Source organism: Trichomycterus rosablanca, chromosome 9, assembly GCF_030014385.1.
Source record: "Trichomycterus rosablanca isolate fTriRos1 chromosome 9, fTriRos1.hap1, whole genome shotgun sequence".
NCBI classification, from domain to species: domain Eukaryota; kingdom Metazoa; phylum Chordata; class Actinopteri; order Siluriformes; family Trichomycteridae; genus Trichomycterus; species Trichomycterus rosablanca.
This window is the reverse complement of record NC_085996.1, coordinates 14404406-14419038: the sequence shown is the minus strand read 5'-3', so window position 1 is coordinate 14419038 and position 14633 is coordinate 14404406. Positions and strand designations below refer to the sequence as shown.

Sequence of the window (14633 nt, the reverse complement as noted above, 5' to 3'; positions counted from 1 at the left end):
TGGTATTAATATTGAGTTGGTCCTACCTTTGTGACTATAACAGGCTCCACTCTACTGGGAAGTCATAACTTAAGAATTTGGAGTGTGTCTGTAGGAATATATGCCCAGTTAAGTTAAATTGTATTTGTCAGGTCAGGCACTGATGTTGGTGAAAGGCTTGGCTTGCAATTAAGGTTCCAAATCATTTCAAAGGTGTTTAATAGAGTTTGGGTTAGGGCTCTTTGTATGTCAATGACTGATTGTATGTACCTGTTAGCAGTGGGTGTGGCTAAAACACCTGAACACAGTAATAAAAAGGGGTGTCCACATACTAAGCCATACAGTGTATCGTATTCTCAGTACTGTTTTTTTAGAATAGCACCAGGCTCATGTTTTTACAGTATCAGTAAATGAACTGGGAATTGCTTGTATTTAATCATTAAGTTTATATAGACTTAATGGGTTAACTGGTATGTCTTATACTGGATAAGTTATCAGGGGAGGGAGAAAATATTCATTCATTGTCTGGTTTATTGTCTGGGTTGCGATGAGTACAATTCACAAAGCAAAATTCAGGAACCACCCCGGACAGATCAGCAGTCCATCACAGGGCAAAAACACACACACACACTTATAAACAATTTTGTATCTCCAATTAACATGACTGCATGTCTTTGGACTGTAGGTGGAAACCGGATCTCCCGGAGGAAACCCACACAGACACGGGGAGAACATGCAAACCCCACACAGAATGGACCTGGATTGCTCCACCTGGAAATCAAACCAAGGACCTTTTTGCTGTGAGGCAACAGTGCTACCCACCGAGCCACCATGCCACCATTCCACCCCATGGGAAGAAATACAGATGGAAAAAATACTAAGCACCATTTTTAAACCTGAAGTTTTTCAGGGTCACTCTGATAACAACATTCAATCTATAAGCTTTATTAGCACTAAACTCTAAATAATAGTTTTTTTTCCCCCAAAGCATCCAAGTCAACACTCGTTGTGCTCCTCAAAACATTCCTGAAGCATTTTTGCTTTGTGGCAGGGAGCATTATCCTGCTGAGAGAGGCCACAGCCATCAGGGAATACCGTTTCCATGAAAGAGTGTACATGGTCTGCAACAATGCTTAGGTAGGTGGTACGTGTCAAAGAAACATCCACATGGATGGCAGGACCCAAGGTTTACCAGCAAAACATTGTCCAAAATATCACATTGCTTCTGCCGGCTTGCCTTCCTCCCATAGTGCATCCTGGTACCATGTGTTCCCCAGGTAAGCAACTTACATGCACCCAGCCATCCACGTGGTGTAAAAGAAACCGTGATTCATCAGACCAGGCCACCTTCTTCCATTGCTCCGTGGTCCAGTTCCGATGCTCATGTGCCCATTGGTGGCGCTTTCTGCGGTGTATTCTGACACCTTTCTATCAGAACCAGCATTAACTTCTTCAGCAATTTGAGCTACAGTAGCTCGTCTGTTGCATCAAACCACACGGGCCAGCCTTCACTCCCCACGTGCATCAATGAGCCTTGGCCGCCCATGACCCTGTCACCGGTTTACCACTGTTCCTTCCTTGGACCACTTTTGATAGATACTGACCACTGCAGACCGGGAACACCCCACAAGAGCTACAGTTTTGGAGATGCTCTGACCCAGTCATCTAGCCATGACAATTTGGCCCTTGTCAAACTCACTCAAATCCTTAAGCTTGTTCATTTTTCCTGCTTCTAACAAATCAACTTTGAGAATAAAATGTTCACTTGCTGCCTAATATATCCCACCTACTAACAGGTGCCATGATCAAGAGATAATCAGTGTTATTCACTTCACCGTTAGTGGTCATAATGTTATGCCTTGTCGGTGTATACAGGGTGGGCCATTTATATGGATACACCTAAATAAAATGGGAATGGTTGGTGATATTAACTTCCTGTTTGTGGCACATTAGTATATGGGAGGGGGAAAACTTTTCAAGATGGGTGGTGACCATGGTGGCCATTGTGAAGTCGGCCATTTTGGATCCTACTTTAGTTTTTTCAATGGGAAGAGGGTCATGTGACACATCAAACTTATTGAGAATTTCACAAGAAAAACAATGGTGTGCTTGGTTTTAACGTAACTGTATTCTTTCATGAGTTATTTATAAGTTTATATATATATATATACAGTGTATCACAGAAGTGAGTACACCCCTCACATTTCTGCAGATATTTAAGTATATCTTTTCATGGGACAACACTGACAAAATGACACTTTGACACAATGAAAAGTAGTCTGTGTGCAGCTTATATAACAGTGTAAATTTATTCTTCCCTCAAAATAACTCAATATACAGCCATTAATGTCTAAACCACCGGCAACAAAAGTGAGTACACCCCTAAGAGACTACACCCCTAAATGTCCAAATTGAGCACTGCTTGTCATTTTCCCTCCAAAATGTCATGTGATTTGTTAGTGTTACTAGGTCTCAGGTGTGCATAGGGAGCAGGTGTGTTCAATTTAGTAGTACAGCTCTCACACTCTCTCATACTGGTCACTGAAAGTTCCAACATGGCACCTCATGGCAAAGAACTCTCTAAGCATCTTAAAAGACGAATTGTTGCGCTACATGAAGATGGCCAAGGCTACAAGAAGATTGCCAACACCCTGAAACTGAGCTGCAGCACAAGTGGCCAAAATCATCCAGCGTTTTAAAAGAGCAGGGTCCACTCAGAACAGACCTCGCGTTGGTCGTCCAAAGAAGCTGAGTGCACATGCTCAGCGTCACATCCAACTGCTGTCTTTGAAAGATAGGCGCAGGAGTGCTGTCAGCATTGCTGCAGAGATTGAAAAGGTGGGGGGTCAGCCTGTCAGTGCTCAGACCATACGCCGCACACTACATCAAATTGGTCTGCATGGCTGTCACCCCAGAAGGAAGCCTCTTCTGAAGTCTCTACACAAGAAAGCCCGCAAACAGTTTGCTGAAGACATGTCAACAAAGGACATGGATTACTGGAACCATGTCCTATGGTCTGATGAGACCAAGATTAATTTGTTTGGTTCAGATGGTCTCAAGCATGTGTGACGGCAATCAGGTGAGGAGTACAAAGATAAGTGTGTCATGCCTACAGTCAAGCATGGTGGTGGGAATGCCATGGTCTGGGGCTGCATGAGTGCAGCAGGTGTTGGGGAGTTACATTTCATTGAGGGACACATGAACTCCAATATGTACTGTGAAATACTGAAGCAGAGCATGAACCCCCCCCTCCGGAAACTGGGTCGCAGGGCAGTGTTCCAGCATGATAATGACCCCAAACACACCTCTAAGACGACCACGGCTTTATTGAAGAGGCTGAGGGTAAAGGTGATGGACTGGCCAAGCATGTCTCCAGACCTAAACCCAATAGAACATCTTTGGGGCATCCTCAAGCGGAAGGTGGAGGAGCGCAAAGTCTCAAATATCCGCCAGCTCCGTGATGTCGTCATGGAGGAGTGGAAAAGCATTCCAGTGGCAACCTGTGAAGCTCTGGTAAACTCCATGCCCAGGAGAGTTAAGGCAGTTCTGGCAAATAATGGTGGCCACACAAAATATTGACACTTCACAAACTTTCACTAAGGGATGTACTCACTTTTGTTGCCGGTGGTTTAGACATTAATGGCTGTATATTGAGTTATTTTGAGGGAAGAATAAATTTACACTGTTATATAAGCTGCACACAGACTACTTTTCATTGTGTCAAAGTGTCATTTTGTCAGTGTTGTCCCATGAAAAGATATACTTAAATATCTGCAGAAATGTGAGGGGTGTACTCACTTTTGTGAAAAGTGAGTACACCCCTCACATTTCTGCAGATATTTAAGTATATCTTTTCATGGGACAGCACTGACAAAATGACACTTTGACACAATGAAAAGTAGTCTGTGTGCAGCTTATATAACAGTGTAAATTTATTCTTCCCTCAAAATAACTCAATATACAGCCATTAATGTCTAAACCACCGGCAACAAAAGTGAGTACACCCCTTAGTGAAAGTTCCTGAAGTGTCAATATTTTGTGTGGCCACCATTATTTCCCAGAACTGCCTTAACTCTCCTGGGCATGGAGTTTACCAGAGCTTCACAGATTGCCACTGGAATGCTTTTCCACTCCTCCATGACGACATCACGGAGCTGGTGGATATTCGAGACTTTGCGCTCCTGCACCTTCCGCTTGAGGATGCCCCAAAGATGTTCTATTGGGTTTAGGTCTGGAGACATGCTTGGCCAGTCCATCACCTTTACCCTCAGCCTCTTCAATAAAGCAGTGGTCGTCTTAGAGGTGTGTTTGGGGTCATTATCATGCTGGAACACTGCCCGAGACCCAGTTTCCGGAGGGAGGGGATCATGCTCTTCTTCAGTATTTCACAGTACATATTGGAGTTCATGTGTCCCTCAATGAAATGTAACTCCCCAACACCTGCTGCACTCATGCAGCCCCAGACCATGGCATTCCCACCACCAGGCTTGACTGTAGGCATGACACACTTATCTTTGTACTCCTCACCTGATTGCCGCCACACATGCTTGAGACCATCTGAACCAAACAAATTAATCTTGGTTTCATCAGACCATAGGACATGGTTCCAGTAATCCATGTCCTTTGTTGACATGTCTTCAGCAAACTGTTTGCGGGCTTTCTTGTGTAGAGACTTCAGAAGAGGCTTCCTTCTGGGGTGACAGCCATGCAGACCAATTTGATGTAGTGTGCGGCGTATGGTCTGAGCACTGACAGGCTGACCCCTTACCTTTTCAATCTCTGCAGCAATGCTGACAGCACTCCTGCGCCTATCTTTCAAAGACAGCAGTTGGATGTGACGCTGAGCACGTGCACTCAGCTTCTTTGGACGACCAACGCGAGGTCTGTTCTGAGTGGACCCTGCTCTTTTAAAACGCTGGATGATCTTGGCCACTGTGCTGCAGCTCAGTTTCAGGGTGTTGGCAATCTTCTTGTAGCCTTGGCCATCTTCATGTAGCGCAACAATTCGTCTTTTAAGATCCTCAGAGAGTTCTTTGCCATGAGGTGCCATGTTGAAACTTTCAGTGACCAGTATGAGAGAGTGTGAGAGCTGTACTACTAAATTGAACACACCTGCTCCCTATGCACACCTGAGACCTAGTAACACTAACAAATCACATGACATTTTGGAGGGAAAATGACAAGCAGTGCTCAATTTGGACATTTAGGGGTGTAGTCTCTTAGGGGTGTACTCACTTTTGTTGCCGGTGGTTTAGACATTAATGGCTGTATATTGAGTTATTTTGAGGGAAGAATAAATTTACACTGTTATATAAGCTGCACACAGACTACTTTTCATCGTGTCAAAGTGTCATTTTGTCAGTGTTGTCCCATGAAAAGATATACTTAAATATCTGCAGAAATGTGAGGGGTGTACTCACTTTTGTGATACACTGTATATATATATACAGTGTATCACAAAAGTGAGTACACCCCTCACATTTTTGCAAATATTTCATTATATCTTTTCATGGGACAACACTATAGACATGAAACTTGGATATAACTTAGAGTAGTCAGTGTACAACTTGTATAGCATTGTAGATTTACTGTCTTCTGAAAATAACTCAACACACAGCCATTAATGTCTAAATAGCTGGCAACATAAGTGAGTACACCCCACAGTGAACATGTCCAAATTGTGCCCAAATGTGTCGTTGTCCCTCCCTGGTGTCATGTGTCAAGGTCCCAGGTGTAAATGGGGAGCAGGGCTGTTAAATTTGGTGTTTTGGGTACAATTCTCTCATACTGGCCATTGGATATTCAACATGGCACCTCATGGCAAAGAACTCTCTGAGGATGTGAGAAATAGAATTGTTGCTCTCCACAAAGATGGCCTGGGCTATAAGAAGATTGCTAACACCCTGAAACTGAGCTACAGCATGGTGGCCAAGGTCATACAGCGGTTTTCCAGGACAGGTTCCACTCGGAACAGAAAGAAGTTGAGTCCACGTGTTCGGCGTCATATCCAGAGGTTGGCTTTAAAAAGTAGACACATGAGTGCTGCCAGCATTGCTGCAGAGGTTGAAGACGTGGGAGGTCAGCCTGTCAGTGCTCAGACCATACGCCGCACACTGCATCAACTCGGTCTGCATGGTCGTCATCCCAGAAGGAAGCTGACGCACAAGAAAGCCCGCAAACAGTTTGCTGAAGACAAGCAGTCCAAGAACATGGATTACTGGAATGCCCTGTGGTCTGACGAGACCAAGATAAACTTGTTTGGCTCAGATGGTGTCCAGCATGTGTGGCGGCGCCCTGGTGAGAAGTACCAAGACAACTGTATCTTGCCTACAGTCAAGCATGGTGGTGGTAGCATCATGGTCTTGGGCTGCATGAGTGTTGCTGGCACTGGGGAGCTGCAGTTCATTGAGGGAAACATGAATTCCAACATGTACTGTGACATTCTGAAACAGAGCATGATCCCCTCCCTTCGAAAACTGGGCCTCATGGCAGTTTTCCAACAGGATAACGACCCCAAACACAACCTCCAAGATGACAACTGCCTTGCTGAGGAAGCTGAAGGTAAAGGTGATGGACTAAACCCAATTGAGCACCTGTGGCGCATCCTCAAGTGGAAGGTGGAGGAGTTTAAGGTGTCTAACATCCACCAGCTCTGTGATGTCATCATGGAGGAGTGGAAGAGGATTCCAGTAGCAACCTGTGCAGCTCTGGTGAATTCCATGCCCAGGAGGGTTAAGGCAGTGCTGGATAATAATGGTGGTCACACAAAATATTGACACTTTGGGCACAATTTGGACATGTTCACTGTGGGGTGTACTCACTTATGTTGCCAGCCATTTAGACATTAATGGCTGTGTGTTGAGTTATTTTCAGAAGACAGTAAATCTACACTGCTATACAAGTTGTACACTGACTACTCTAAGTTATATCCAAGTTTTATTTCTATAGTGTTGTCCCATGAAAAGATATAATAAAATATTTGCAGAAATGTGAGGGGTGTACTCACTTTTGTGATACACTGTATATACATGTACAGTACAATGAAATTCTTTTTTTGTGTAACCCAGCTTGTTTGGAAGCCGGGGTCAGAGCGCAGGGTCAGCCATTGTAAGGCGCCCCGGAGCAGACGGGGTAATGGCCTTGCTTAAGGGCCCAAAAGTGGCACAGCTAGGATTCAAACACACAATCTTCAGATTAATAGCCCAGAGCTCTACCCACTAGGATGTCAATAATAATGAAAGAATATGAATAACAGTAGCGGCCGCACTAAATGCTGGGATTGCCTTCACCACTACGGCAGCATCGGATGCTCACTCGTTCTTGAGTCAAAATACCATTTAAATTTTAAGATATCTTACTAGTGAGCATATTAAAGCATCTAGGATTTCGAACAGCCTACTTCTCGGGAGCGCGTGTAGGATGACGTAAAATACCCAATATGCCAACCAAATTTGGATGGGGGGTGGAATTTTTTGAGGAAACCTATGCAGCACAGAGACCTGAAATAAGGATCAAACCAAGGACCTTAGACACCATGTTGCTGTGCAGCACCCACTCTTCCAGCTGCACAGATGTAATTCCCACACGAATATATAAATATTAAAATTAATACAGTTGGGGGAAAGAGCATGACAGTCTTACCATAGCAAGCAGGAAGCGCATAACCACGAAAAAGTAGTAATTCCCGGTAAATGCCACTGTTATGCCAAATGCAAACTGGCACAAGCTGGTGGCTATCAGAATGGGTCGTCTGCCAACCCTGGAGAAACACAGGGACAAAAATAGTTAATTTTTTATATTTCATATTCATGTTGTACCACAGTGGGTCTGGCTTTCATTGAATCACTGGGTGATGCCAATCCATCAAGGGGCCTCAGCCAAACCTCTGATTTAGCTCATTGTGTCTGTATGTAGATGCCCGATCAGTCAGAACCACAGATAGAGATTCGAACCCTGAATTCCAGTGGAAGAGGGCTAGCTTTTAATTAGACAGTTCAATTTCAACTTGCCCTGCTTATATGGGTACAGTGAAGTTTCTAGACACTTCCACATTACAACACAAAACTGATAAACTGCTTGCTGCAAAGGTGGCATCCTATTACAAACCTGTCAGCAGCCTGGAGTGTCCAAGGAGGGTACATTCGCCTGCCCCATGCTCCCTCCGATGTGTGCGCAGCCCCTCAAACCCTTCTTATTCGCCCATACTTCAGTAAATTCTCCAGATATTGCACTTATTCCACCCAATTATTAGCCCAGTCGTTCTCACCCAGCAGACTGGTGGCCAATTTTGTCTGCTCCAGACACTGCCAATTGTGCCTGCTACGGGATGCCCAGCTGACCGGTAGCAGAGCAGAGATTCAAACGTAGGGAGTTTAGAATCCCAGCACTGGTGTGCTAGCGGAATATCCATACTTTAAAACCACCTTCTTGTTTGTTTCTACACACACTGTCTATTTTATCAGCTCCACTTACCATATAGGAGCAATTTGTAGTTCTACAATTACTGACTGTAGTCCATCTGTTTCTCTGCATGCTTTGTTAGCCCCCATTCATGCTGTTCTTCAATCAGGACCGTCAGGACCCCCACAGGACCACCACAGAGCAGGTATTATTTAGGTGGTGGATCATTCTCAGCACTGCAGTGACACACATGGTGGTGGTGTGTTAGTGTGTGTTGTGCTGGTATGAGTGGATAAGACACAGCAGTGTCCACTTACAGTCCACTTTATTAGACACTCCTACCTAGTTGGTCCACCTTGTGGATGTAAAGTCAGAGACGATCGCTCATCTATTGCTGCTGTTTCAGTTGGTCATCTTCTAGACCTTCTTCAGTGGCTGTTGGCTGGATATATTTTTGGTGTGTGGACTACTCTCAGTCCAGCAGGGACAGTGCTGTGTCTTATCCACTCATACCAGAACAACACACACCACCACCATGTCAGTGTCAGTGCTGAGAATGACCCACCACCCAAATAATACCTACTCTGTAGTGGTCCTGTGGGGGTCCTGACCATTGAAGAACAGCATGAAAGCATGCAGAGAAACAGATGAACTACAGTCTGTAATTGTAGAACTACAAAGTGCTCATATATGGTAAGTGGAGCTGATAAAATGGACAGTGAGTGTAGAAACAAGAAGGTGGTTTATGTATGACTATGTGTATGTGACAAATAAACTTTGATTGATTAATAGAACAAGCTGATGTTTAGGTGTCCACATACTTTTGGTCGTAAAGTCCTAAGACTAACAACATATTAAATGTGTGGTTTAGGTTAAAAATTGTATGTAAGCCATTTCAAAGTCATATTTTGTCATTGCATTTTGACCCTTGTCCCTATTGTTGTCCATTGTACATGCAGTTTGTCTTATGGACCCATTGACCTAAATGTTGCAAATACATTTACATTCATCTACACAATACCTTTGATTTGGACATGCAGACACAAAGACTCCAAGCATACCTGTCAGCGATGTCTCCAAACACCAGTGCGCCGATGAGAACCCCCAGCATAAAGGTAGGCTGTGAAAGCTTGCCAAGCCATTCCTTCTCGCACACCAGGTCCCATTCGGTCACGATGCTCTGCTCCACCTGACTATGGTCGAACACATAGCCACTGCACGACTCCACAGACTTATTGCCAATAAACTCATACTGGAAGTCCATGGGGTTGTGACGCAGCATCTTGCGACACGGACCCAGCTCCCATTGTTCTCCTATAATTGTTCGCACCACCACCGGCCCACTACCGGGTTTGTAGAATGGCCAGATGTCTTCCAGCGAGGTAGCTGAATGGTTGCCATACAGCACTCCGGTCACGTTCCACTGTGTGTTGCAAAGGAACTTTGGCGTCTCCACTAAGAACACCGAGGCCAGGTAGTGAATCCCACATGACACGGCTTGGAAGACCGCAGCAAAGTAGAGGCAGGCTTGGAACCTTGTGGGAAAAAAAGGAATTGTTTATTTGTTCTTATTATAAACAGACTCAGTAAATCAGGACCTTAAGGTTCCTATTGTTGGTCAAATAAGGGCATCGTAGGGTTTTGTCCCAGGAAGTGCCTGACAGGAACTTTCCCTATAAACCATGTGGCTGCTTTCAACTAGGTCATTTTCTACTGGTTGGGTATTCTGGAAGCATAATGTTGTCCACCGGTTGGGTTGCCTTCCTTGGCTCAGTGCTTCTTGGTTCCTATGTGCTAATTGAATCACATCTCTTGACATTGTGATCCAGGCTTGAACCCGGAGGTTGTATAAAACACGAGACAAGAGAACAAGAAGGAAAAAAAGAGCGGCTGGCCTGGCCATTCGGAAACCTGAAACCGCTCTGCTTTTTTGGCTTTGACCATTTGGCAAAACCCCAGTTTCCAGGCACAGGAAGGACCAACTTGGACCAGGCAGCTTGGATTAATTTCACCCATGTGGCATGGACCAGTGGTCAGCAAAATAAGAGCCAAATGGACATATGTCTTCTGATTTGTGTGGCTGTGCAGATTAACAGTCTAGACCTTACACTGTTTCCAGGTGGTGCTGGTCCCATTCCAACCATTCATTCATTCATTGTTTTACCGGTTTATCCAATTCAGGGCCACGGTAAGTACAATTCACTGGGCGTAATTCAGGAACCACCCTGGACAGTCGCCAGTCAATCACAGGGCACCATTCCAACTAGTTTATGTAAAATATACTTATACAAATCATTCATTATAAAGAAGACTAAAATTTACCATATAGAAGCACTTTGTAGTTCTACAATTACTGACTGTAGTCCATCTGTTTCTCTGCATGCTTTGTTAGCCCCCTTTTATTCTGTTCTTTAATACTCAGGACCCCCCAGGACCACCACAGAGCAGGTATTATTTAGGTGGTGAATCATTCTCAGCACAGCAGTGACACTGACATGGTGGTGGTGTGTTAGTGTGTGTTGTGCTAATATGAGCGGATCAGACACAGCAGCGCTGCTGGAGTTTTTAAATACCGTTTCCACTCACTGTCCACACCCCTACCTAGTTGGTCCACCTTTTAGATGTAAAGTCAGAGACGATCGCTCATCTATTGCTGCTGTTTGAGTTTGTCATCTTTGAGATCTTCATCAGTGGTCACAGGACGCTGCCCACGGGGCACTGTTAGCTGGATATTTTTGGGGTTGGTGGACTATTCTCAGTCCAGCAGTGACAGTGATGTGTTTAAATACTCCAGCAGTGCTGCTGTGTGTGATCCACTCATACCAGCACAACACACACTAACACACCACCACCATGTCAGTGTCACTGCAGTGCTGAGAATGATCCACCACCCAAATAATACCTACTCTGTGGTGGTCCTGGGGGGTCCTGAGTATTAAAGAACAGAATAAAAGGGGGCTAACAAAGCATGCAGAGAAACAGATGGACTACAGTCAGTAATTGTAGAACTACAAAGTGCTTCTATATGGTAAATTTTAGTCTTCTTTATAATGAATGATTAAGGCAACATGAACTAAAAGGTTAGTAGTTTGTGAGCAAGTATGGGTTTGCCATTTCGTGAAAACTGTAGTGAATAGTTTAAGATCAACACTGCCAAATTTCCTGGGCTTAAACTGGGGTGGACAAATGCAAACTGGAAAATTTACCCTGTGTTCTGAAGACTTCACTTTTGCCTATAACAGTAAGGTTGTGTTAGTGCCAATGACATGGGTAACTTACATATCTGTAAAAGGGTAAAGACACCGTTAATGCAGAGGGGCACACATGCATTTTGCAGCTTGATTCAGTAAAATGAATCAAACATAAAACTGTAAGAGCGTACAGGTGCTAGACTGACCTGCCTGCAGCCCAGACCTGCATCTCAATAATATGTCTGGTCTCTTAAGAAACCCAGTGTATGATGACAGAGTTCCCAGACAGACAAGAATAGCCTACAATTGGTGTCCTCAGTTCCCCATCAATTAAAGAATGTTTTAAATAGCACCCAGAGGAAACCCATTCGGACACAGGGAGAACATGCAAACTCCACACAGAAAGGACCAGGACTGTTCCAGCTGGGATTCAAACTAAAGACCTTCTTACTGTGAGGCAACAGTGCTACCCACCAAACAACAACTGTTGTTAAAACATAATCATTAATTCATTCACTGTCTGTTTTACCACCACTTTATTAAATTTAGGGTCAAGGTGGGTCCAATTTTCTGGGTGAAAGGTAGGAAACACCCAGGACAGGGCACCAGTCAATCACAGGGTACACACACACACACACACACTCATACTCATACCTAGGGTAATTTTATACTGCATGTCTATGAACTGGTGAAAACCCACACAGACATGGGGAGAACATGCAATCTCCACACAGAAAGGACCCAGACCGCTCCACCTGAAATTTAACCTAGGACATTTTTACTGTGAGGCAACAGTGCCACAGGGCCACACAGTCCATAATGTCATGGACTGTACATGGTGACACACTAGTACCTAGGGCAACTTTGTACTACTGTCGTTGGGCTGTGTGAGGAAACCAGAGCTCCTGGAGGGAAACCCACACAGACACAGGGAGAACATGCAAGATCCACACAGAAAGAACAGAGCTACCCACCGAGCCACAGTGGCACCTGCTCTTAAGGTACAGAGATTTATTTTATGATTTTATGATTTGTTATGGACTGTTCATGGTGACACACTAGTACCTAGGGCAATTTTACTGCATGTCTATGAACTGTGGGAGGAAACTGGAGCTCCCGGTGGAAACCTACACAGACATGGGGAGAACATGCAAACTCCACACCGAAAAAACCCAGACCATTCCAACTGGTGATTCGAACCCAGGACCTTTTTACTGTGTAGCACCCACCGAGCCACAGTGCCACCTCCTCTTTAGGTACAAAGATTTATTTGGATTCTATGAAACTGTTAATAATGTTATGGACTGTACATGGTGACACACTCATACCTAGAACCCAGGACCTTTTTACTGTAAGGAAACAGTGCTACATATTTAGGATTTATCTATTTATTTAGGATATACATGCATATATTTAGGATATATTTATATATTTAGGATATGCATGCATATATTTAGGATTTAGCTATATATTTAGGATATGCATACATATATTTAGGATATATTTATATATTTAGGATATGCGTACATATATTTAGGATATACATACATATATTTAAGATATATTTATATATTTAGGATATTCATGCATGTATTTAGGATATATCTATATATTTAGAATATACATACATATATTAAGTATTTATCTATATATTTAGGATATATCTATATATTTAGGATATGCATGCATATATTTAGTATTTATCTATATGTTTAGGATTTACATGCATATAGGATTTGTCTAAATATTTAGAATATACATACATGTATTTAGGATATATCTATATATTTAGGATATACATGCATATATTTAGGATTGTTCTATATGTTTAGGATATACAGTACCACCTGCCTGTATAGGGCAGTGATAGCTCAGTGGTTAAGGTACTGGCCTAGTAAACAGAAGGTTGCCGGTTCAAGCCCCGCCACCACCAAGTTGCGACTGTTGGGTCCCTGAGCAAGGCCCTTAATTGCTCATCGTGTAAGTCACTTTGGATAAAAGCGTCTGCTAAATGCTGAGAATGAATGAATGTATAGGTACAGAGATTTATTTGGATTCTATGAAACTGTTAATAATGTTATGGACTGTTCATGGTGACACACTCATACCTAAGGCAATTTTGCACTGCATGTCTTTGGACTGTGGGAGGAAACCTGGGGAAACATGCAAAGTCCACACAGAAAGAACCTGGACCATTACTCCTGGGATTCGAACTCAGGACCTTCTTACTGTTAATAATGTTATGGACTGTACATGGTGAAACAATTGTTGGTAAAATGTGTAAATCATTTCAATTCTCATTAATACCAGTTATCAGGAATCTAAAGTTCACTGTGTTCGTTTTACATACTGTCCCAATTTTTTGGGAAACGAGGCGTGTATGGGTGTACTTATCTCATCCAAAATACACGCATGTTCCTGTTACTGACTGAATATATGTAAGGGATCAGATTACTTAAATGTAATAACAAGTCCTAATGCAGTGTTTAAGCTGGTGATGCAACTTTTCCACACGATTCCAGCCGCATGTCCATGACGCGCATTGTTGCTCTGTTCAGTACGTTCCGTTACTGTCGATCCAGATGTTTTATTAATAAAAAAAAAAAAGATTAAATCAGCTTAGATAAACACATCTGTTAAACTGCACGTTTACTCCCTGTCCTGTAGCAGAAACTGATACTTTTCTATCTGCGTTTAGTCTCTTTGGTCACTGGAACCACCGCACTTACCTTCCGAAGTGTCCCAGCTGGTCGAACAGGCGCTCCACACTGGTGCTCATGGTGAGAGAGTGTGTGTGGATTTAGTTCCTGGAGCTTGGTGGTGGTGGTGGTGCACTGTGACTGCAGCTAACTGTGTTCTCTGTTTGTAAATAGTTCCACTCAGAGCTGAGCTTACATCCTCACTGAGAGGGGCAGATACTGAGGGCAACTTTATACCCCAAGCACACCCTAAGAAACAGGGTACAGCCCTAAGTAAAATACCAGAGGGTAAAACTTACAGGTTATTATTATTATTATTATTATTATTATTATTATTATTATTATTAATCATGTTCACTTGGCT

General features: G+C 43.4%; 1 protein-coding gene across 1 annotated transcript in view; it reads right to left on the bottom strand.

The window, feature by feature from the left end:
* Window positions 1-14349, bottom strand: part of slc22a16 (solute carrier family 22 member 16) — a 37691-nt gene extending 23342 nt beyond the window's left edge. Inside the window, exons 1-3 of the mRNA XM_063002466.1 lie at window positions 14300-14349; window positions 9441-9914; window positions 7621-7738 (exon numbers count right to left, since the gene is read on the bottom strand). Of these exons, the coding sequence (XP_062858536.1) occupies window positions 7621-7738; window positions 9441-9914; window positions 14300-14349 (642 nt within the window). The remainder of the gene's footprint in view (window positions 1-7620; window positions 7739-9440; window positions 9915-14299) is intronic.
* Window positions 14350-14633: the final 284 nt, after the last annotated feature.